At 53.8% G+C, this 24,303-nt stretch overlaps 2 protein-coding genes across 4 annotated transcripts in view; both read left to right on the forward strand.

Moving 5' to 3' along the window:
* NOS1AP (nitric oxide synthase 1 adaptor protein) overlaps positions 1-20,723 on the forward strand; it is a 37,694-nt gene extending 16,971 nt beyond the window's left edge. The window contains exons 3-10 of one of the 3 annotated variants that reach the window (XM_066324866.1): positions 11,506-11,598; positions 11,971-12,044; positions 12,652-12,760; positions 12,908-13,049; positions 14,267-14,406; positions 14,958-15,125; positions 16,974-17,139; positions 17,707-20,723. In XM_066324866.1, the coding sequence (XP_066180963.1) occupies positions 11,506-11,598; positions 11,971-12,044; positions 12,652-12,760; positions 12,908-13,049; positions 14,267-14,406; positions 14,958-15,125; positions 16,974-17,139; positions 17,707-18,110 (1,296 nt within the window). In that variant the 3' untranslated portion in view covers positions 18,111-20,723. The remainder of the gene's footprint in view (positions 1-11,505; positions 11,599-11,970; positions 12,045-12,651; positions 12,761-12,907; positions 13,050-14,266; positions 14,407-14,957; positions 15,126-16,973; positions 17,140-17,706) is intronic. The other 2 variants (XM_066324867.1, XM_066324868.1) reach the window with 2 other exon arrangements.
* C9H1orf226 (chromosome 9 C1orf226 homolog) lies at positions 18,205-23,806 on the forward strand. The gene is made up of 3 exons (XM_066324869.1): positions 18,205-18,270; positions 22,710-22,977; positions 23,077-23,806. Exons 2-3 carry the CDS (start codon positions 22,721-22,723, stop codon positions 23,558-23,560), a joined length of 741 nt encoding a protein of 246 aa, XP_066180966.1. The 5' UTR covers positions 18,205-18,270; positions 22,710-22,720; the 3' UTR covers positions 23,561-23,806.
* Positions 23,807-24,303: the final 497 nt, after the last annotated feature.

Consider the following 24,303-nt stretch of genomic DNA (forward strand, 5'->3'; position numbering starts at 1 on the left):
AAAACCCCCCAAAATAAACACGTGCCCCAGTTTTGTCCCTGCTAAAATGCATTCTTGGTAGTTTTGGCTCAGTGGAGCAGGAAGATGTTCCAAGGGATGCTGTGCCCCGGGGAGACGAGGAGTCAGAGCCTACCCCACTGCCTGCAGCAAGGTGAGAGGGATTTGGGGTGTCACTACTTCCTGCCCTGGGCAGGAGCAGAGCAAAGCAGCACATCTGCTTAAAAGGAGAGGTTGCAAAATCTATTGTGTGAGCTGGTCTGTGGAATGGGAGTTTAATTAGGGAGGGGGAGGAAAGGATGTATCTGTTGTAAGGCAGCCGAAGGAGCAAACACTGCCCAGAACAAGGGAAAGGAGCAAAGCACTCTCCCCACCTCAGAAGAGGAGGCTGTAGCCTACAGAGCATGCTGAAATCCCTGGAGGTTCCCTGCCTCCTCCTGCCTGCTCTTTGTCACCTCACAGGGAGGCTGCCAGGACCACACAGGGCTGCTGCTCCTCCACATGGCACTGTGGCCGTGGCTGCTGGCTGCTCTGCTGTCCCTGAGGATGATAGGTGGTCGGTGATCTGCTTCAACTGGGATTTTTGGAAGGCACGGACTTTTCCATCTGGAGTAAAGTACCCAGGGCAAAGACTCTAGACAAAGAATTTTCAGAATATTTTCAGAATATTCAGCCTGCTTCCTTGTCAGGCCAGGCTTTCCTGATGGAGCACGGTGATCCCAAGGATTCTTAATCTATCACTTGTTTTTCACCAGTAGAAGTGTAACATGATAGGGAAAAATTCCCTACCAAACCAGTTCCCTGGGTCATGGGCTTGCATATGGAAAATGCTGATCTGTTCCAACAGAAGCTGCAAAAATCAGCCTGAAGTGTGTATTTGCCACAGGAAACTTCAGCAGAGATGGTTAAATTTCAGCTTAATTCTTTAACAGGAAACAGCCTGACCTGTGATGTTTTACAGTGTTGTTGTTGGACTGCAGTAGTGATATGCATCTGAGAGAGCCATCTCTTTCTTTTTCTCTCCAAGGCCTCCAGTTTTGTTTTAGCATTTTCCTATTACCCCTTAACATGATGGATGGGACTGGTCTGGACTCCTTCAAACATTCCCTGATCCTTGGGAACTTGGGGGATGTGTGTGTACGCCCAGCACAAAGAGCACATCTGTGCTGACCTCTGCTTACATGCTAAGAAATCCACATTATCTAAAAGGAGAAGAGAAATCCAGAATAATTAGCCAAAGCTGTTGGTGAGTGTGACTCGGGGTGCAGGTCCCCCTGAGCTTTCTCTGAAAAAGACCTGTCTTTCGGTGGTTTGAGTAGATCCAACTTCCACTCCCAGCTAGTTGATTTTGTGCATTTGCCTTGAAGTCAGAGCCTTCAATGTGAGGAAGCTCTTCCCAAGCCCAGGTCTGAGCTGTGGACAAGTGCCCACTGAGCCTGTTCTGTGGGTAAGCCAAACACAGAGAGTTTGTTTTAACCTCTGGGATGTAGGAGTCTGGGGAAACTGCCTCATGCTCTTGTTGATTTTTTCCTGAACTGTGTTCTGTTTCTTCTTTGAAGTGTATAATAAAGCAGAAGATGTTCTGTAGGAATGGATTATATTGGTAGCGATTTCAGTGGTGCTGTGGTTTGAGATACTGTCACCTTTCTGTTTTGCTGCACGTTGCTCAGGACCACACTCTCTTCATAGTGTCCTTTGAACTGGGATGACGCCTTGCAATGCCTCCAGGGTCTTTTTAGGATACATTTCTGCATCTTGGCGGATGCAGCTTCTGTTCCTTTATCCTGTGAGAGTCTGCTTGGCCAATGCCATATAAAATCATCCTGAAATGAGTAGATGCCAGATTCCTGTACACTTGGCCTTGATAGCAAATGCTTTTTTTTTTTTTTTTTTTTACAGCCCTGCATAGAAATGAGCATTGCTGGGCTCTCCTCACTGGGAAGGAAGCTCCTTCTCCTTCCTGGAAGCACAGTGGCATTCTGTCCTCTGCCTCTCATTGCTTCAGCTGGGGCTCTGCTGCTGAGCTGGATTTCCACCCCTCTTTTCTAACTCCACTTAAAATCTTGGTACTTTTATTCCTTGGAAATTTTTTCTATAATTCTGTGTAAGTCTCTCTAAAGGACATTATTCTTGTTGCCATTAGCATGTAGAATTTAGTGAATGGGTTTTAATACCTGCATTAGTCATTGTTGAAATGGGAGCTGTGACGCAAGAGTGATATGAATAATTACCTCTTTTCTCCAGTTACAGCCCAGAAACATTGTAGAGCACTGCCGGATCTAAAGAGTCCCACAGGGCTGGCTTGTTTCTGATGCACCCAGCGTTTAATGCTGCTGCTCATTCATTCTTTATTAATTGTCTGAATTTCACAATTGCTGATTTAGTTACAGTATTCCCAGCCTGCCTTCCTTGGCGTGTCTCTGCCTGGCTATTCTCATTTGCCTTCTCAACTGATCTTACTCAAGCTTTTTATGCAACAGTGGGAGAGCAGCTTTGTGGTGAGCAGTAAAAAAATACCAAAATAAATCCTGTATTTCACAACTTGGGGCATAAATATCACCGTGCTGCGATTTGGCTCGCTTCCTGAGCTGACACCCTTCTGATGTGCTGTGTGGAGATCTTCTCAGGGTGCCCCTTGCTTTGTCACCTGCCCTCAGGGTGGACTTGGGGTGACTTTGTGCTCCTCTGCAGTATCAGCCCTGCCCTCGACCCATCCATGTGGGCAGGGATTACCTCAGCTGTCTTGAGGCAGGGTCCATTTTTGAAAGGATGCATTTGGGGGAGAAAGCTAATTTTGAACACAGGAATTTTGTTTTCCTTCTCAAATGGAGGAAGGTGCTGGGCTGGACATTGCGTGTACTTTACGCTCTTTAAGCCAAGCTTGTTTAAGCCACTGCTCTTTAAGCCAAGCTTGTTCCAGCACGTGGGCTCAAACCCACTCTGGGCTGGAAGAACAGAAGCCGTGACCAGGCTTTTGTAGTTCCTTACCTTCTTCAAAAAGTGCTTGCACCAAACAGATTGTGCTGCGTCTGCCTGCATAGGTCAAACCATTGCATGTCTAATTAAAAATACCACAAATTCCAGTCAGATGTGGGCTTTCCAAGGAATGCACTTCTGCTTATTCTAGCAACAGGTGGTAAATATTAAAACGTGTACAGCTCATTTCTTATGTTCTCCCTCCCGGGCTGTGAAAAGCAGTGTGAGAGCGGTGCCCGCAGATGCACACAGAGCCCGTCCTTGTTTGCCTTAACTGCAGGAAGCAGCTCAAAGCCCGGCTGTTATTTTTATAACCAGTTTGACCAGTATCCCACACGCACCCACACACCGGTTAATTCTCACCCCGGCGTGGTCACCAGAGATGGCAGCGTGTGAAGGCAGGGGGGAGCGTGCCACCTCCCACGCAGGTCCAGCCCATGCTGTTATCACTTCCTTGGATTTCTGAAAGGAGTTTGGAGATGTTTTTGGGGCTGGGGGAGAGCATGTTGCAGGGTCTCCACCGACCTTCATGCCTGGCTGAGAGGTGCTGCTTTTCCCAGCCCATAAGCTCTGCTCCCTCTCAGAGCTGTCACTGAGTGTGCCCAGGCTGGAGGAGAAATGATATGGCTGGGCTGGAGTCCCCAGCTTTTGTTCATAAGCTCGGTATGGAGTGAACAGTGATGCTTGCACAGGGACCCTAGTGGCTTTGGTGAGCTGCTGGTGGAACTGAGGGATGTAGCTGGGAAGTGTGCTCCTGCTCCAGCACCTGCATCCCCCATGACACAGTGCTGCTGCTGCTGCATCCCCCATGAGCTTCTGTGGCCTCCTTTGAACCTCTGACTTAAAGGTGTTTAAAAAAAACCCACACAGGTGTGGAATGCCTGAGGATTTCTTGTAAGGGAGGTAAATCATCTTGCAAACGGAAGCCTTCAAAAGAAAGGGTTAGCATAAGTTATTGCCTGTTAACTTTCTCCATTTAACTCTGCGACTGATAATGATTTAATTCTTACCAGTTCTGATTTCTCTGAGCTTCCTGTGAAGCTGCATCTCCTGCAGATGGCTCGTGAGTGTGTCCCAGTTTGCCACCTCAACTTGTGAAACTCGGAGGTAGTGAGGGGAGGCTGGAGGAAGCGGATGGAGGCAGCTCTCTGGGAGGAAATAGCAAACTGAGCAGAAGGCATTTATTGTGAAGTATTCGATGTTATTGGAAAACATATTTTGTGTGATAGATGGGTATGCTGCAATCCTGGGGTGGTTTTGAAGCAGCAACCTTAACTTTGCTCTGCTGCTCTCACAGCATGGGTATTTTTAGGCTGATTCCCATTTATACCCATCGAAACGCACAACCATCGCAGACAGTTACCGAAATTAAACCTGAAGTTGGATGGGAAAATAGGCAGTGACCTTGTCAGTGCAAACCGAAATCGTATCTATTTCAGACAAACACATGTACCTCAGAGCTGCATTTCCCGTATGTGCAAATGCAAACTCCAAGGAGCTGTGGAAGGGTTTTTAAAAGCATCATTAAGCCCAAGAACAAGCATCCAATACTTCATTATTCCTCCTCTCTTCCAAATTACTGTGGCCTTAAATTTAAGTCCAGCTTATGCCAATACCACCAGCAATGGGCTGTAGGCAGGAGGACAGGGGAAATTTAATCCTGAGGAATAGTTTAAACCCAAACTATCAGAATAGCAGAGGTGTCCAGCATGTTTGGCCATGCCATGCTGGCAGTCTGCCAATGCAACGGGTGAGAACCTTCATCCTGGCCCCAGATATCTCCGTGCTTCTGTGCCCCACAATGGGACCCATCCCTGCTGCAAGTGTGAGTGCCACGGGCTGGTTTTGTCCTCAGATTTGGTGGCAGGAGCAGGGAGCCCAAGCAAAATGACCACACCGAGGAGACCCCCAAATTTCCCTGCTTTTCTCATCTTTCCATATCCCAGCTCCTGGAGGGAGCAGGGGGATGCTGCTGGCATCTCATGGCAAGTGTCCTGCTCTTGTGCAGAGCATGGGGATAGTCATGGCCTGACTTACTATGGAGATGCACAGAGGAATTGGGGTGCAGTGGGATCCCACAGGGAAGGGTATGGGAGTCCTAAGACACAAGCACCAGCACAGCGCTTTGGTAGGAAGGCTTAAAGCAGTGTTTTAAAAAAGGGTTTCAGTCCATTTACTGCTGATCACATTAGTAGGCTAAGCAGGTATTTCGGTGTGCTCCCCTTCAGCAAGCCTGAGTCCCCTGAGGGCATAAAGTGCAGCCCAGAACAGTGGACTGTCAGATACTCTGAAGCCTTGTTCAGAAGTGCCTTTTGGATGAACCTGTCTGCCCTCCTGGGAGGTGCCCTGCTTTCCAGCCATTTCATCCCTTGACACCTGCTGCTGCTGCCCCGGCAGGGCTGGAGGAGCTGTGGGCCAGGGCAGGCTGGCAGGTGCCTTGCTGCTTTGGGTGCAGCAGGGAGCGATGGATGCTCCATGGCTGGGGAGCCCCTGGCAGGACTCTGGCCCTTTGCTGCCTTCCCTTCTGAGCCCGGGCTCTGGGGAGAGGCAGTGCTGCCTCTGCTCCCTGCACAGCTGCCTGCTGGACACCACACGTTATCACAGCTTGGGTGGTTGTGGGCTCTTCTGACCTGCAAGGCTGCTCCTGGCCAGATTATATCTCTATGCTGCTTTTTAAATCCAAAGCTGTATATAAAATCATTCCCTTCTCCTCAGTGCTCTTTTCTTTCAGGCTGAAAGGCACACTTCTCCTCCAGTTAATCAATAGGAAGCAAGAAGGCATGAGGTGTTGTGGCTGCAGTCTGCTCCTGGTGCTTTGGCAGGACCAACACCAAGCTCCAGGTGTTGGTTACCCCACAAAAGGCTTGGGGGAAGCCAGTGCTGCCTTCCTGCTCCTCCTGCTTTCCCTGCCCAACCCCAGGGTGACCTGGCACCCCTGACCGGGAAAAAAGTGCCTTTCCCTCGCCGGTTCCCATTCCCGCACAGCCCACGGGTGGCTTCTGAGTCATTCCAGGGCACTGCGGCTGGTGCCATTCCTTTGTGTGCTTCAGTGAAGCGAAATCCTCGTGCCCTGTGCAGAGCTGTGTTTGCCATTCCTCCCAATTACAGCTCTTCGGAGCCCAGCAAGGTTTCTCAGGCTTCCCTCCGGGAAGTTCCTGGACAGTTCTGAGCTTTGCTGTGGTTGCCCATGTTTTCAGTGGCAGGAATTGTTCGGTATGTGCCTCCCCCTCCATTCGTTCATTCCTGGCGCCGTGGGGCCTGTGCCCGTTGAACTCGATCCCGGCTGTCATTTTGCAATAAGTTAATTCTTCATCAGGAGCACAGAGTGCTCCTCCCCCGAGTGCTGGGAGAGCCGGCGCTGGGCTGGCACGTCTGCCATGAGCCCGGGCTGACCCGGGGTTAAAGTCTAACTGGGGAGGTATTTCAGGAGCTATTTTATGGGCTGCTGTGCCAACCAGCTGCACGAGGAGGTGCCTGCTGGGCTGGGGGCACAGCCAGGGCTAGGGGAGCTCGGAGCTGAGGCTGCCCCAGCAGGTCCTGCCCTCGGCATTCAGCACAGCTGCCTCGGGGGGACCGGGCTGCGCTCACAGTTCTGTGTCCTTTCTGCATAAACACACAGAAATGCAGCTTTCTTGCAAAAACGACACCGTCATCTTCTGTGCTTTTTCGTACGGCAGATTTTCATCTCCTGCCTCCCAAGCTAGCAGAGCAGCAGTGAGTTTTGTGGGAATTGCTTTTTCCCTGTTAATTGAATTCTCAGAACACTGCTCTTTCCCCAATACAAGGTACATGCCTGTAACCTTTCCCCCGCTTTTTTTTTTTTTTTTTTTTTGAGGAGGAGGGGGATAGAGGGGGAATGGGGGCATCTCGATGCACTTAGAGCAACTTCTTTTAAAAAATATTCTGTTTATTTGTATTCTGCTGACACAATGTGACCATAAAGCATTCCTGGTACCTTCCCTAACCTAAAGTCAGTGCTAGTGGGCAGACTTAAATTGTACCTGAGGCAGTTTAGATGGGCTGGAATGAAATGAGGGCATTTTTATTCAGGTCAACATTTTTTGGATGCTTATGAATGTGAGGGGATGATGAATCTAGAAAGACATCATCTCTCCTCCTAAGTGCCTGATCTGCCTGACCTTGTGTGCAGCACGTGGTTACAAGTTTTCTCACACTTCTGTGTGGAAACAGCTCGATAGGGATGGGTAGCATCTTTCTAGGGATGCTGAGTTTTCCCTGCTTTTCACACATACCCATCGCTCTCGGATTCATACATAATTTTACTCCAAGCTGACAAGGTTACATGCGCTCTCTATTAAGCAACATATGTTACTCAGTTCTCCAGAAAGGGCAATTTTAATACTCTGCCAGTAGGAATGTGTTGCGCAATGATGCATACACCAGCTGGCTTCTTTTCCTTCCAAAGTTATTTAAATTCTGAACTCTGCACAAAAGACAGATGTTGAAAATAGACTCCCACTAACCCAAGGTCGATGGGAAGGCTCCCATGCTCTGATGGAGTAGATGTTTCTCTTCCATTTGAAAAGATGAGTATGGTTTTTTCTGGGCAGGGTAAAAGTAAGGGATAATCCTTACTCACTTAGTTGGTTGGATTTTATGAGTGATCTTGTACTTCTTTTGCATTTCTGAGACCACCTTTGCTTTTCTTTTGAAATAGTTGCGGGGCTTTTTAACCAATGTATCTCAGATGTGTCCTTTTTCAGTCTTTGCTCAAAAAATTTAATGCAGCTCGTAGGGCTTCACTGGGAGACCAACTGTGGAGCTGTGCAAGTCCAGGAACAGATGATTTTGTTGTTTCCTTTTCCATTTTCTGTTCATTTTCCTGAAATTAATTCTTCTCTTTTCTTCTGCCATTGCCACATTGTTATAAACAAGAATTAATATGATTAACCCAAGCTTGCAGTATTATTACATTTATTTAAAGGTCCAGAAACATACCCAAGATGGGCAAAATGCTTGTGCTGAAGGCTAAGAAAGCTCTTCTGTTACAGCATTTAATTGGTTGTAAGTAGTACAGTGAAATCCTGCATGGTGTGAAACCAAAGGGGATCATGGGAATGCTGTGCAAATCCTCTTTCCTTTCTTGATTTCAAGCTGGATAATTATTTCTGTATCAGATCTTTATTAAGCTGTAGGCTAGGATTCAGCTTTCCATTATGGAACCATGGGTAGCTGAGCTTATAATGTATGAAATGTGTTTTTTTTCTCCTGAGGCAGTCACCAAATCCCAATGCAGTGCCCAGCAAGTGTGGGGTGAATTGCTGCCACCCATCTCCCTGCACCCAAATACAGAGACATTCCTATTGCACATCTTTGGGAATGCAGGATATACTCCCAGCAAGGATTGGGTGGCAGTGGAAATGTGGGTTTCCTTTTGCTGTGGGTCAGGCAGTGCCCTCTTGTTTTGGGTGAAGCAGCGGTGGCTGTGGGTGTGCAGACCATCTCAGAGTCCCTTTGGTGGCATTTCCGACCCCTGCCATCATCACCTCTGCTCTCCTCCCAGCAGCAGGAACAGCTAAAATCCTAATGCTTTGCAACCCTCTTAAGGTTCCTCTCTTTGTTTCGCAGTAGAAGAAGGAATGTTAACAGACGTGGGCAGGCACAGCAGATCTCTGTGCCTGGGAAGAGTTGTCAGGAGCAATTCCAAGCCGGGGAGGCCCTGATCAGTTGTACAGAGACGTTCTTCCATGGCCCTGTTAAGGGTTTTGATTTCACCCCTTGCAGTCTCTGTGGCTCAGGTCTCACTTAGAGGAGCTGGCAGAAAGCTGACACTTCCTTGGACCAAATTAGGAAGCCCCCCAAAATCGACAGTGGCATCTCCTGGCCCGTGTGTGCTTTCCCTTAACAGCCCCAGGATGTGAGAGGCAGCTTGGCTGAATTGCTGTCCTATTGAATGCTTCTCCTTGCTGATTTGTTATTAAGTGATGGTTAGTGTTTCATTAAAGCCCCAGTGGGCAGGAGTTCATCAGCGTTCTGCTGGCTGGAGCTGCGCTTTGGAGCTTGTTGGGCTCCTTGGGCTGATGGCTCTAATGAGCTCTGGGTGGGCTGGGATGGGCAGCAGCCCTCTAAGCACATGGCTCAGCCTTGCAAAGGGGCTTGGCTCTCCAGTCAGTGTCAGGATAAAGGCCTGGATTTATGGAAGGGCTTAACAAATCTGTCTGGTCTGTCCCTCTGAGAATTTTGCTTCTTTGCTTCCAATGGGTTTTGCTGGAGTTTTGCCATGACCCATGAGCACAAGGGGGCTTTGGCTTCAGCATGGCAGAGGCTCAGCAGCTCTTCCCACAGCACTCCCCAGTGCTAGGCTTAGGGTGCGCCCAGGCAGAATCCCTTGCCTGCAGCCAAGGATTGTGGAAGGCTCTCCAAGGAGCTCTGCATGATTCTGTCTCTGAAATGTGCCTCAGTAGCATCTTTACTGAAACCTCCTGGCCTGTCTGCATTGCTGTCCTGGGGCTGTTACTCACTCAAAAAAACAGACTAAAAATAGTCTGTCTTATCCTGAGATATTTTTCTTCTCCCAAGCCCACATCAGTTAGCACTTGGGGTAGCCCAGAGTAGAAACCCCACAGCACCAGGAGCTCCAAAATGCAACTGGATGTGTATAATCAGTGATCATTAGAACCAATAAATCAGACACCAGCACCCAAGGTGCTATGCAGTCACCCTGGATGCTGCAGAGAGCTTCCAGATCAGCCTGCAGCTCCTGGAAAATCACATGCAGAGCCTCAGAAAGGACTGGGTTAATTACCCCAAGGTAGTCAGGCCAAAGCTCACTTTTTCAGGGCTAAATCAAGACATTTCTTTAGTGTTAGGTACCAGGCACTGGTCTAGTGTCCTGACAAGCCTCGAAGAGGAGGGTCTTGAATGCAGTTTTGTCTCTGCTGGTAATGATGGGTATGGCACTTGGAAGTCCACATTGGTGGGTTCTTTGGTGAAACCCTTCTCCATGAGGAATAAGCCATGCAAGCAGCATATGGGGAATGTGCTGGGGGCTGACCAAAGCCATGGTGGGAGCCTGAGCTCTGCTTTCTCCAGCCCATCACCAAGGCTTCAGCCCCAGTGTGGGTGGGTTTGCCTGGTCAGTGCTCAGGAGAGGGCGGAGCTGCATTCCCAGCACTGTTTTCCAAGCTTTCTCAGTCTCCCATCCTCTTCGGCCACTTTAAAATGGCTCTGAGGAATTGCACTTTCAGGTCTTTTATCATTTGATCACAGGTCAGAGCCAGCAGCTTTTCCTGCCTGCTGGCTCTGGCTGCCAGAGCTAATGCATCACGCGGTGCTGGAAATGTCACAGAGAAGCTGGCGCGGGCCGGGGACAGGGCACTGCTCCCTCTGCAGAGACACTGTCCAAGTAATGAGAGGATAAATCTAATCCCTCTGCCTCGGGCAGCCGAGGGGCAGGATGCAGGGCTTTTTCTGGGCACAGAGGGTCTGTCCCCATGGCTGTGCACAGCTCCCTGCAAGTGGGACCAGCATACCAGTGCCTGATGTGGCTGCACCTGTGGCAAACCAGTTATGGGACTCCTCAAAAGTCCCACAGCAGGATCAGCCCAAATGGCCTATTTAGCCTACTCCTCTGCCAGCCTTCTCCCTGCTTGTAACACTCTAAATGCCACAGTGGGTGGATTTGGGGGGAAACTCATTCTCCCCCCAGGCTAGAGCAGAGCTTTGTGTTTAATCACTTTGGAAGTTCCTCTTGGGTTTTTTTTCCTGTCCAGTGACTTCTAATTGAAGTGGGTAATTGCTTTATCCCGTCTGCCCCAGAGATGTAACACGGGAGGAGATTTTGGGAACCCCTCCAGGGTTCACAAAATCCTCAGCAATCATCCTCAGTTTTATACTGAGCCTAAAAATACCCAACTCAAAATGCCATTTCACCCTCCAGAGCCCAGCAAGTGTTGCCCCAAGTTTTCTTGCATTTTGAGTGTTTGCATTTTTGTAGTGGAGATTCCCACATAGCTTCATGTAAACGATGTATTGTTTACATATTTCTCCTCTGGGAGGAGTCTTGTGGTTGATGGTGATGTTCAGCTACGAGGTCAAAGAGGTGGCAACCTGTGTAGCTGGCCTTTTGATAAAGTGTATATATATGGAGTCAGAAAAATTAAAATAGAGCTTTCCTGCTTGACCTCCTGCTGTCTGCCTCATTCTTTTATGTCCCTAACAGCAACAGGCAAGCGCAGCCTGGCTGCAGATCCCTGAGGGTGTGGTGGTCCCTCTCTGAGGAGGCACAGCTCTTCAGAGGGGCAGAGCAAGTGCCTTTGAAACACAAGCTAATATTCCCAGCAGCATCCTGAACTGAGTAAAGCATTATCCACTTCCGGGGGCTGGATTGCTTCGGTGTGTGCTCCTCCAGATGCTGGGCATGAGGACACTGCAGGGCAAAAAGACCCCATATCCTGTCCTAGCATGGATGTACAGCTTGATGTGGGATCAGGAAAACCTGTTGCTGTCCCTCTTGCCCCTTCCTGTCGGAACCTGAAGGCTAATTCAGGTGTTTTTTTCCATCTCCTGCAGTATGAGTTTAAAGCCAAGAATATCAAGAAGAAGAAAGTGAATCTCATCGTGTCAGTGGACGGTGTGAAGGTCATTCTGAAGAAAAAGAAGAAGGTAGGCAGCACTGGTCCCTGGGGCAGCAGAACCCCTCCCCTCCTGGTGCAGGGACCTGCAGCATCCTTGAATTTCTGGGAAACCCTTGTGGGCTGGGAGAGGGAGAGAGAAGTGGGCTGGGGTCAGCCTCGTGTGAATCATGTTCCTGCAGGGTGGCGGAGCCAGTCCTGGTGTGCTGCAGAAGGGCTCGGGGGGCCCTGTGGGAGGTGTTATGGGATGTGGCTGGTCCCCAGTAGGACCTGACCCTTGGCAAAGGGTTGCAGGGGAGGAGCAGCAGCAGATCTGTGACAAGAGCTTCCCAAGTATGTCCCCGGACTGCCTTTCTGTCCTGTCCTTGTTCTCAAGGACAGCATCTGACGTACTCATTCTCAGCTTCTTTTATTGCAGAAAAAAGAATGGGCCTGGGATGAGAACAAAATGCTCGTCATGCATGATCCCATCTACAGGTAAAGCTGTTGGGTGAGGGGACAGAGGCTTGTGTGGCTGTGCCTTGCCCCTTACCCACACCACACCAGCACTGTGCTGGGCACTGGAGAGTTGCCACCATCCTGTGGAGGGCAGCTCGTGGTGCTTCCCAAAGTTCCCAGCTCTCCCCCATCTTGTTCCCAAAAGCCAAAAGCAGGGTATGTCTGTCCCAGGGAGGCCAAATTGGAGTGAGAGAGGCCTCCAGCCATGCTGGAGAGGGGGTGGCAGGCACCTGGGCCACCAGGTGCCACCATCCAGCTCTTTGAGTAGGCCAGGAATGGGGTTTGCTCTTCTCCGTCCCTGGAGGGCTCCTGTGCTGCTGATGCTGTCCCTGGGGGCTGAGCAGAGAAGTCTCGTGCTGTCTTTGCAAAATGTTTGCTGCTGCTGAATCAGCAGGCAAATTTTCCCAGCTGAGGTAAAACCACTGCCAAAAAAATTTCTGATGGGCTTTAGTAGGCATGTGCTGCAGAGGCTGGGCATCTGCCAGCGCCCCATGCCATGGGAAGCATTGGTTGTGGCCTTTGCAGTCTCCTGTGCATGTGGGTAATGGTGTATGCTTATATCCTCCCTTCCATTCTGTCCTTGCAGGATATTCTATGTATCTCATGACTCCCAGGACCTAAAGATCTTCAGCTACATTGCCAGGGATGGGTCTAGCAATGTTTTCAGGTGCAACGTTTTCAAGTCCAAGAAGAAGGTAAAGATGATGGGATGCACATCTTGTCCTGGTGTACTCCGGGTGGAGCAGCTGGGGCAGGAGCTGCCAGCCCAGGGCACCTGGGGATCTGAGAGCCTGTGGCAGCACAGAGAGCCCTGAGAGCCCTCCTCCTCTCCTCTGCTGCAGAGCCAAGCCATGCGCATTGTGCGGACGGTGGGGCAGGCGTTCGAGGTGTGCCACAAGCTGAGCCTGCAGCACACCCAGCAAAACGCTGATGGCCAGGAGGACGCAGACAGTGAAAGGAACGGAGATGACCTGGACGTCCCAGGTATTCCACAAAGGTGGAGCTGTGGGGTGGCGTGGGGCCCGCAGAGCCTGGCAGATGTGGTTCACAGAGGCACTGTCTTCCCATACTGCCCCTTGATGGCTGATACCTCTGGGCAATGGATTTGCACAGCAATCTGGCCTGCTGTGTTCCAGGCTCTAGCTGGGATCTTGCCCAGCAAGGAACCTTCTCTAGGTGTTAGCCATGATCCTCTCAGACATGCCCCTTGCTGAGAGCCCATTAGCAGTGCCCAGGGTTCTGCTCTGTCCTTGGCTGCACACACTGCAAACATTCCCTCGCTGCTTCTGCACTAGAGGCCCCAAGTACAGACTTTCCTCGTGTCCCGAGGCATGGCTGGGTCTGGGCCAGCTCTCTGCAATTCCCAAAATGGGCATAGCCGTGTTTGTGGTCTCCCATCAAGCTGTCAGGGCTACAGGCTGCAGACCCTACTCCTTCTCAGCCCTGTGGGTAGAGGGTACAGGGATGCCTGGCTGGGGAGCTGTTGGTCCAACCCCATCACCCTGAGCTGTGCAGGGTCCCAGGGAGCTGCCTTGCTCCTTGGTGCCGGTGCCTGTGCTGGAGGGGAGGCAAAAGTTTTATGAGAGGCTAGTCAAACTCTTCCAGTGCCAGGTGGGACACTGGCAAGTCCTGCTGCCTGTCTGTGTGTGGATTCTCTGCCCTGCTATGCCATGCTGTGCGCTGGATCCCCCACATCTCAATAGGAGTAGCCTGGGCTGGGCTGCGGTTTCCTGCTTGCCTCTGTGACCAGTGCTGCCCTGATGACCTAATCACTGGGCTGCCCTGGACCGGTCATTGTTTGGTTTTCCTCCACACAATATCCCAGCCACGATATGCAGCTCCCTGGGGAATTCAGAGCATCTGTTTTTTGTTTTTCTTTCCTGTAATCTCTTGTTTACCTTTCTTCAGCTTTATCTGTGTTTTCTGTTCTCTGTGGCCTGTTTGTCCCACATCAGGGCTTTTGGCTGCCGTTGCTCAGGTTTGGTGTGCTGGGGCTGGGGGTGTTTTTGGCTGCAAGCCTCCTCCCAAGCAGCAGCAGGAAGAGCAGCTGTGTCCATCTGTACCTGCTTCCCACCAGGGCTGGAGGGTGGGTGGCACAGGGGTGGTGGGGCCCCGCTGTGGGCATCGCTGCCCACGCCGCGGTTGGAGCGCGGCGCTCGAGGCGCAGGCAGGCCGTGCCCTGCCCTGACCCTGTCCCGCAGCCTGTCGCCTCTCCGGCGTGGAGAGAGCGGCTGCCTCCGCCGAGGAGACCGACATCGACGCCGTGGAGCTGCCTCTGCCTGGAGCCGACATCCTGGACTTCAGCCGCGGCGTCACCGACCTCGATGCTGTGTCCAAGGAGGTGGGTGTCACACGGAGCCCAGGGTCCCCTGCCCTCCGCTCGCAGGGGGTGGCACGGCCCCAGCCCCGCGACTGTGATGTGCGTCCCCGGGGTTGGGAGGGATTGTGCAGCATTCCCCTGCTCCCGGATCAAAGGCGCCTGCCGCTGCAGGGCTGCCCTTTGGCTAGGGCCCAGGGCGCTCCTGGAGAGAGCTGTGCCGAGGTTCAGCTATGTGCAGCCACACGGAAAGGGTTTGGGGCAGAGCTGATAGGGATTTTTTTTACTCCAAAACCACAAAAATAAAAGACTTTTTTGATACAGTGGAAATTCCCATGGGAAGTGTCAGCGTTTTTGGGAATTTTCTACAAAAGTATTTGTGGTGTTGTTGAAACTGAAAAAGTACTGTTTTCAAAGGTTGTAAGCAGCCTCAGCAAAGTGTACATCAGCTTTGAATGCATCTGCCTCTTTTCTGGGTATTTTGGGTGGCTGCTCGGTGCCAAAGCTTGTGTGTGCCCGATGGCTCTCTGAGGTGAGTGCCAGGGGATCACACCTTCAACACTGGTGTTTTGCAGAGTTGCCTCCACCCTGAAGATATCCTGACAGCGTCACCCAAGATGCTGCTGCCTTCATCTGCTCAGCTGCCTGACCTGGGAACACCCCTTTCTGCCCACCACCAGATGCAGCTTCTCCAGCAACTCTTGCAGCAGCAGCAGCAGCAGACACAAGTGGCTGTGGCACAGGTTCTCCCCTCCATTCTTTCCCAGGGGCAGTGGCAGGGCTGGGGCACACTACTGAGCCCCTTGGTGATGCTGGAGTCTCCTGACTGGAGGCAGTAGTGAGGGCAGGCGGCTCCATGGAGAGGGAGATCTGTGAGCTCTGCCTGCCACCAAGTGTCTGGGGCCTTTGGCCCATCTGCTCGCCAGTGCCCTGCCCCAGCAACTGGTGTGCCTGGGCTGTGCAGCTGGCAGCTCATTCTCCGTGCAGCTATTTCTCATTGAAGCAGCTCTGGCTGCTTTATCCAACTCATTACCTGAGCTTTACTTGTTCCCTGACCCCTCACAGAGCTCACTGCAATTCATCAACTTTTTTTGTGGCCGAGCAATGGGCTCCAGCAGCCTTTCTGGGCTGCCCTGTGGTTTTGCTCCTCTCGCATCAGTAAATCAGTATTTGTTGATCAGTTCTGGCTGAGCTGCTGCCTCCAGAGCCCACATGCCTTTTGAGGTCACAGACTGCCAAGTTGCTTTCCCCTCTGGAAGAGGGATCTGCATCCTCAGGGAATCCTTTGTGTCTGTCCAAGTATAGTGTTGCTCACAATCCAAAAGGCTCCATTGGTGCCTGCTTGGAGTGTAAAAGCACCCCTCGCTCTTGGTCTGGCTTTGTGGAAAGTTGTAAATCCCAATCCTTTGTCTGGTCTCTTGTCACTCCCAGGCTTGCTGTGCTTCAGCTTGGCTCTGCCAAGGGCACTGGTGTGCCACCTTGCTGGCCACATTTGGGCAGTACCTGCCTGCCAGCACAGCCAGCACTGCCTTCTGGTGGAGGGGCTGCCACCCATCTGTGGGGGCAGCTTGCCCCCCAGCTGGGCAGCTTCAGGGGCCCTGCAGCTGCAGCAGCAGCTCAAAGCTTGGAAGGTACAGAGAGCCTCCTCTTATTCCTCAAGGTCGTTTTCTAGGCCGCAGTAAAATAGCCTTTTGTGTTTGGTGGGGATATTTTTGTTTTGGGGTTATTTTTGTTTTGGATTTTTTTTTTAAATTTAGTTGTAAATCTGTGCTTTCCTGGTTCCAGACCTTGCTGGAACAGTTTTAGGAGCCATGGGTGGGTGCCAGGAAGGGGTGCTGAGCCAAAGTGGCCCTCAGGTCACTGCTGTTCCCTTGTGCAGTGTATGTTTCTGGGGTTCTCCTTGCTCAAATGCTGATGAGAGCTGCCCTGGGCAGGAGCTCCTGACTATCTGCCCTCAGGGGCATGGTTTTGGGAACACAGATGTTTGCATAGGGGTAGTTGTGCTGAAATCAGTGGTGGTCTTGCCCGCAGGCTTCCCGCAGGCATTGCTTCCCAGAGCCAGGCTGAACAGTCAGCTTGCACCCCAGAGCTGCACCCCCTCAGCAGCACCCTGCCATCTGTGGTGCTCCAGCTCCTCCTTGTGACAGAGGCCGCTGGCTGGGCCCGGTTTCTGGGAAAGCTGCCCAAAAAGACAGCTTTTCCAGGGCCAGCTCTGCTGCACAGCTGCGCCCTCGCTCTACTGGATCCAGTCAGTCAAGCATGTCTCCTGTGCTGCATCCATCCGGCTCCTCCTGGGCTGCCCTTTCCATGCACATCCACAGCTCACATGCACCACTGACACTTTGGTCAGTGCTGCCTGCCTGGCCTTGGGCTTTTCCATCAGGGAGGCCAGGGGACAATGTGCTGAGCCCTGGTGTGACACCACCCACGCACTCCCCATCACATCTGCAGTACCTGCAGGGAATGGCTGCTTCATCACATTATGGGGTGGGATGCTGGTGAGCCCTAGGAGTTGGGCAGGGATGGCTAGAGTTGAAGCCCTCAACCCTCGAGCAGTATCTGCTCATGCTCACCCGCTGTATCCTGTCCAGGTCCACCTGCTGAAAGACCAGCTGGCAGCAGAAGCAGCAGCAAGGCTGGAGGCCCAGGCTCGTGTGCACCAGCTCCTGCTCCAGAACAAGGACTTGCTGCAGCACATCTCACTTCTGGTCAAACAGGTGCAGGAACTGGAGCTGAAGCTGGCAGGGAACACAACCAGTAAGCACTGCCACCCCTTCCTCTCTCCTCACAGCTAGCCAGGGCTGTGGGGGGCATGCATGTGGGTGTTTTTTGGGGGTTTTTTTTGTGCATTTCCAGTCATTTTGTTCAGAGGGATATTTATGCCCTTCTGGCCTGCCTTGTGTGTGTGCAGCAGGGTGCTTGCATGCAGCGTGGGAAGGGGCTTAGGGAGGGCTGTATGGACAGGTAGTCACCTACCTGCATCAGCTGTATGTCTGCTTTCCCCAGTGGCTGCATGCTCCAGACCAGCTCCATACCTGCCCAAGAGCCCCTGCTTGACCTTCCTCTCCAGCAGATGTGGCCATCAGCTCTCTGTAGGAGCTGGGCTGGAAGATAGTTAACTTCTTGTCCTGCAGAACTGGCCCTTTGTTGGCCAGGAGCAGCTCCTGGCATTAGTGGCACCAAATAAGCCCCTCAAAACAGTGACAGTGGAGAGGTTGATACCCAAATGACCCCAGACTGTCCTCCGGCCAGTGTGCAGCCAGCTGTGATGGCCAGGGGATGCCCAGGCAAGCTGGGCCTCTTAGCCATGCCCTTTTCTTGCAGCAGGCTCCCAGGACAGTCTGCTGGAGATCACCTTTCGCTCCAACGCTCTCCCCGTCCTCTGCGACCCGACCACCCCGCAGCCTGAGGACACCCACCCGCCGCCGCTGGGCCCCAGCTCGGCTTTCCCCAGCACCATGGGCAGCCCCATAGGTAGGAACGACTGTCTGGTGAAGCTGGAGTGCTACCGCTTTCTGCCGGACTCGGGGCCACCCGCCCCGGAGCCAGCCCTGGGCAGCCTGGAGCTCATCAAGTTCCGCGAGTCGGGCATCGCCTCCGAGTACGAGTCCAACACGGACGAGAGCGAGGAGCGCGACTCCTGGTCCCAGGAGGAACCGCCGCACCTGCTCCACGTCCAGCCCAGGCAGGACCTGGGCGACAGCCTGGAGGACGAGATCGCAGTGTAGGGGTCAGCAGGAGGTGGCGCAGAGCAGCCAGGACCTGCTGGAGCCGGGAAGGATCCTGGCCGCAGCCCCACGGCCCTGGCAGGGACAGGACAGCCCAGAGGGAGAGGGGGCAGAGGAGGGAGCCAGAAGGATTCCAGGGCCCATTTGGGAGTGTGTGGAGGTGAGGATGGAGCCATGTCCTTGACGTGTGCTGGGCGCTCTGTGCTCCAGTGTGCGTCGGCTTGTGTGCTGAGCTGCAGCATCCCTGCTTTGCAGCAGATACTGAGCTGACAGCTCCTTGTGCTCCCGCCTGGCCTTGTCTCCCTTCAAACTGTGTGTCAAGGTCAGGCAGAGGCAAGGGACTTCTGCTGGATTAGCCCCTCCTGCTTCCGGGGAAGCTGTAAAGCACTGGAAGGGTTTTGCTGGGGGAATGGGAGAGCAGTCTAGGGCAGTGAGCACCGAGGGCGCAGCTCCAAGGTGGTAAGCAAGGACAGAGCAGCTGGTCTGGCTCTCTATGTGATGGGCAGGGTGGAGGACGAGTACAGGGCCATGCAAGGTGAGGGTTCGTGGTGGTGCACTGTCAGAGTGAGTCTGTGAGTGAGAAGTGAGGCATTGAGAGACAGTGGGGATGGGCCTGGAAAGGATTTGAAGGGGTGAGATGAGGTTGCACAGACTGGCCAGGTGCAGGCGGTTGCTGGCAGGGGGATGTGGCACTTCCAGGACAGGGTTTTCCCATGCCAAGGCAGGTGGAGAGCGTGCAGGCAGCACCCCCTCCTCTGCCAGGCTGTGGAGCAGAGAGGATGGCACAGCACAGTGTGGAGCAGGGGAGCCAGGGCATGCAGCACCGAGCTGTGGAGTGTCCTCCCCCTCATCATCTAATCCTTTGGCTCCTTGGCACAGCTGCCAGGTTTCAAAGCCTTTATCATGCTCTCGAGTCACATTCAAGCACTTCCCATCACCGCAAACTCCCTGATTTGCTTTATAGACAAACTCTCCCATTTCCAAGCAGTTGTTTTGCCCCAGACTAAGGCTGGGAGCTGCAGTGCTGGCATTGGCATCTTCAGGGATGAGCACACTTCAGCTCTCGATGGGGAGTGAACTGCTGGTGTTTGCAAGGGTGCTTCATCACACCTCTGGTTTGCACTCTCTGGAAAAGTGAATCCAAGATCTCAGGGTCCCCCGCCAGGCCTCAAGACACCTATGGCTGAAAGCCATCCATGGGGGCCCTCCAAGGGATCCAGAGCTTGTTCCTTTGCTGCAAACACCTTTTATCAACTGTCTGGTGCTGAGCCTCTAAGAGGCCATGATTGAAACGGTATGAATCAAAGTCCTCATGTCCACCCTGCTTCGTGGGGAAGCACTCAGCGAGGTGGGAATTTGGCACAGTTGTCTTCCTTCCCATCCTCCCTTCTGTTCTGCTTTTGCTTTGCTTTGTTGCTTCCTTGCTGCTCTGTCTCTGCTCAGTCTGCCTGCAACTAACCCCTGGCTGACACCACCTCTTGCTCTTCTCCAGGGCTTAGCCTGGCTGCTGAGGAAGGCCCATCACTTCTCGCTGCCCTGGTCCCCTTGGGACTGAGGGCTGCTGAGGACTGATGTGTGGATGAGACCCCCAGGGTCAGCACGAGCTGTGCTATGCACCCTCCACCATACAACAGGACTGGATGGACTTGAGGAGCTAGAGAGTCTAGTGGGAAGGAAAAAGGGACATGTTTCAGTGCCCCCAGCAGTGCCCTGATGTCCAGGGGAGCTCTGCACCAGCCACAGAGCAGGCAGAGTGGGAGAGGGTGCTGTTTGGTACGTGGTGCTCCTGTCCTCTAGGCACCACTGCCTCTGTATGCCTTGTCCCACACGGCTGTGTGGACAGCTGTGTGCCAGCCCCTCTGCTGGGGACCCAACATCCCACTGCCAGCTTGAAGCAGCTGAAGGTGAAAGCAAGGTGTGAGGCTGGTCCAGCTTGGAGGAACAACTGGGCGTGACAGCATGCACAAGGCATGGCACTTACAGGGTAGGGATGGTTGAGCTTGGACAGGGATTCCCAGGTGGGTAGACAGATCATTCAGGGGAAAGGAGAGCAGGAGCTCAGCTGTACACACAGGTCAGATGAAGAGAGAGCCTGAGAAGGGCAACAGCAGGCCAGAGGTGTCTTACAGGCTGGGCTGTCTCAGGAAGCAGGTGGGGGGAGCCATCTCCTGAGCCACGGCTCCAGTCCATCCCTGCTGCACACACAGAGCTCAGGCCGTGTCCCGTGAGGGACTGTCAGGACCAGCTGTGGCCTCGGGCTCTTGCCCCACACTCTGCCCACAGGACAGTGGCAGGTGTCCCACAGGCCGAGGGGGTGCTGCTGGGGCCGGGTGGAATCCTGCCAGCCCCATGCTGCACCATGGGTGTACACGTGTAAATGACCCTTCCTAAGTCAGCGCTGCCTCCAAGACTCCTCTCTAGCCTCTCACTTTCATTATGGACCTTGACAGGGGTTTTATAGCTATATTTTTTGTCCTTTCTTTTCCTACAACTGTCATATTACTAACTGTTGACTCTATCTGGGAAGCCAATCTGTCAATGTAAGTGCACTTAACCCTTGGGTGTTGTCATTAGTCAACTGGCTTTTGCTAAATAAATCTTTCTATTTCTCAAGGCTTTCTGTAGTCTCTTTCTTCTCACTTTGCCTTTCTGTACTTCCTTCCCTCTCCCTGCTGGGTGCCAGCACCAGCAGTGGCATCCTCTGGCCTTGCAGAGAGCCCCTCCAACCTAAGCTTCTTCTCCTGTGGGTCCCCTGCTTGTCGTGCCAGCCACAGGATGCTCACGAGACCAAGGTGCCCAGAATATTGCTAAGAGTAGGGGTGTTTCAGTCTTGCCCTTCAGCCACTGCACAGCACAGCCTTGTCTCAGAGCTGATCCAACAGCTGGAGGGTGCCAGGGGTTTTCTGGCTTCTGCAAAGCTCCCCACAGAGATGCAGAGATGCTAATTGGCACTTCCAGGGGCTCAGGAAATTTTTGGCTGCTGGTGAAGGAAAAGTAGGGAAGAGTCTCTCTTAAAGGATGGCAAAAGAGTTGTGTAGGCAAAAGCAGTGCCCAGGCAGGAGCTGACTGCTCCTGAAACAATTCATTCTGCTGCTGGCAGGAGTGATGGAGCAGTGCCCTCCCGTGGCGGCCGCCTGGCTGCTGGGGCTGCACAGATACCCCGGGGGCTGCAGCCTCTTGTGCCTTGAAATCCTGCTCCCTGCCCAGGACCTCGGGCCTGCGGTAGAACCTCTTGCAGCTGTAGCCCTCCTGGGAGCTGTGCTGGATCTGGGCCTTGAGCACCATGGTGTGGGGAAGGTGGGGCAGCACAACGTGCACTGCTAGCCGTGCTGGAGCACAGGCTGGCACTTGGAAGCAGTGAGTTTGTCCTGGACCATGATACTGGCTCTGCTGCTGGCCAGCCTGTTCCTCTCAGGGGCTGTAAGTCATCTGAGGAGCCAGAAGCTCTTGAAGAGGTTGTTAGACTGCCCACACTCCCAAGAGCTGGTATCCAGGCTGGAGAAGAGGCTGCCCAGGCAGTTCTGGGTGGCTCTCTTGGTGCAGATGAATAGCTGTAGGATGAACCCCAGGGCTGGTAGATGCTGCAGGTGCAGGTGGGGAGCTTGCTGTTGAGCAGGACTCTGGGACCACAGAATGCAGAGGAAAGGGCCCACAGTGAGTTAGGGGTCCCTGTAAGAGTCCAGCCCACCATGAAGTTGGAGTAGTGTTGGGAACTCTTCCTCTCTGCCTGTCCCATGGGATGTGGAGGTGGTTGTCTCTGTCTCAGTATGTGCCCTTGGGATGCAGAGGTAGGGCTGGGCAGAGGATGCTGAAGGGCAGCGAGGCCCCAGAACAGCACCAGGCTCACCCAGGATCTGGCTGGAGCAATCACACAGACCCACACTGACATGGAGGCAGCCATAGAGGTTTGAGCTGGCACTCCTGGGGGCAGCCCCACAGCTACAAGGACTCTTGCTGGGAAGACATGGTGGAGAAGCCAGTGTAGCTCAGAGGTAGGGTGTGATTGCAGAGCCCTTTCCCCAGCAAGCACTGCTGCCACCCATGACAGACACACAGCCTGGGCTGAGCTGAGGGAGCCCTGGTGGGGTGAGCAGTGCACAGCCCACACTGTGGGTGCCCCAAGAGAAGGCCCTGTGGCTTTACCAGGGTGTGACTGACAAGGGACCCCTATGTGAGTCCCATCTCTTCAGGCAGCATGACAGGTCTGAGCAGGCGGTTGGCAGCACACCTCACCTGGCAGCGTGGAAGGGACAGGCCTCTTCCTTTTGCCATTCCCCTGGTAAATGCTCACTCGCTCTCTCTCTTTTTCCACAACCTGCTTCCCAAGTCGCTTGGTGTCAGGTAAGAAAAGCTCTTGGTGTGTTGGCAGTGCCAACGTGGAGCCCTGGGCTCACTGCCACCCTGTCTTGCCCCATGCTGGTACCCCATGCATGCACTGCCCTGTGCAGCCCTGGCATGTCCTGGCTGCCCACAGCCTCTGCAGGGCTGTAGGAACATCCTCCCAGTCCCCAAAATTGTGTTTCCACAGTGCTGGTGGGCTGGCCCTGCTGGGCCCCTCCAACCTGGCTCATGTTCTCTCCATTCCCTTTCCCTGTCTAGTGGACCAGAGCATGTTTGAGAATGCCAGCGCCAGCACGGCACCCGTGCCGCGGGCACAGCACGTCCCTGCCGCGGCAGGCACCCTGCCCCAGCCCTGCCGGCCCAGCGGCAGCCAGCACCTCCGCAACCTGGGCAAGGCCGTGGGCGCCAAGGTGAATGACCTCCTGCGCCGCAAGGAGCTGGCCGCCCTGCCCGGCCTGGGAGCCATGGAGGTCAATGCCAGCGCAGGCGCTGTGCTGGGCACGGCACAGCTGGCTGCTGAGGACGGGTGAGTATCCCCACAGTGTGCACCCTGTGCCAGGGCCATTGGGACAGGCTGGAGGGGCCCGGCATGGGGCTGTATGCAACCGTCCCTCTGTGTTTGCAGGGCTGCGGGGCTGGATGCCTTTCCCCGGCTGGAACCCCCGCCCCCCATCACCAAGAAGCGGACACCGCGCGCCCTGAAGACCCCCCAGGACATGCTCATCGCTCCGCAGCCAGAGGGGACTAGCATAAGGAGTGGCACCCAGGAGCCTCCCGAAGCACCCACAGCCCACCCTGACCCTACAGAGGAGCAGCTGGGGATGGGGGATCTACCATGCCCTGGGGTCCCCAGCATGATGGGCGCCCTAGAGCCCAGTGGGGACCAGTCTACCAGTGCCTTACCTGTGCCCGACCTCATCCATAAGGGCAGCTGGGACAGCCAGTGGCAAGTGGGTGAGAGGGCCACTGAAATGTCACCCAGCACAGAGAAGCCCTCACGGAGACCGGGGCTGGAGCATGAGCCACCAGGGAGCACGGGGCGGCCAGAGCCACGTACCCCTGGCTGGGAGGTAGAGGGGACCCATCCCGACCTACTGTCCTTTGAGTAGCAGTGGGTAGCTGTGACAGGGGGACCATGGAGGCTGACTCTCCCAGACTTGTCTCTCACTGCCACTTGCCATTTTTGGGGTGATTGTTTTGGAAAGGGAGAAGCCTTGGGGTGGAAGGAGCTATTGCTGCCTTGTGTGGGCTCTGGGGAGCCATGACAACCTGCTTCTCCCCAGATTCCCCAGAGGGGCACAGCCTGTCCTGCCATGGCTTCTGCAGCCCCATTCTGAGCCTATTCACCCTGGTCAGTGCCACTGTCACCTTGTCTGCAGCCAGGAGCCTTGCTGAACTGCGGACCAAGGGGGTGCTGGAGGTAGAAGTGCCAGCCTGCCACAAACCCCATTGGATCTGCTGGAGTGAGCATCCTGTGAGCATCCCACAAGCACCACACACTTCCTGTATCTGCACTGCCTCCCTTGGTCCAGAGGATTTCCCAGCTCATGCCATATGCTTGCTGAAGATACCCCATTCTGGGGTACCAGCAGGCTCACCCAGCTCTAATGTTAGTGAGCCAGGACAGCAGCTGTGTCCAGGGCCTTCTCTAGGTGCTGACCTCGTGGTGTTACTCTGCTGAGTGCCATCTCCTTGCAGTGGAATCCCAGATGCAGGAGACCTGAGCTCTGTCACAGCACAGGGCTGGGCAGCTGGGACTGCACTGCTGCTGGCCAGTGGGCTTTGGCAGGGAGCTGAGCTCTCTCTGAGACCCCCTTCCAGCTCCTGCTTGTTTCCTGGCCTTGTCCCAGCC

Source organism: Sylvia atricapilla, chromosome 9 (assembly GCF_009819655.1).
Source record: "Sylvia atricapilla isolate bSylAtr1 chromosome 9, bSylAtr1.pri, whole genome shotgun sequence".
NCBI lineage: Eukaryota > Metazoa > Chordata > Aves > Passeriformes > Sylviidae > Sylvia > Sylvia atricapilla.

Bases quoted from the DNA above. Each gene is read 5' to 3' on its own strand.
- C9H1orf226 (XM_066324869.1), top strand. From the start codon at position 22,721: ATGTTTGAGAATGCCAGCGCCAGCACGGCACCCGTGCCGCGGGCACAG. The intron at 22,978-23,076 runs GTGAGTATCCCC...CTGTGTTTGCAG, and splicing joins CAGCTGGCTGCTGAGGACGG to GGCTGCGGGGCTGGATGCCT.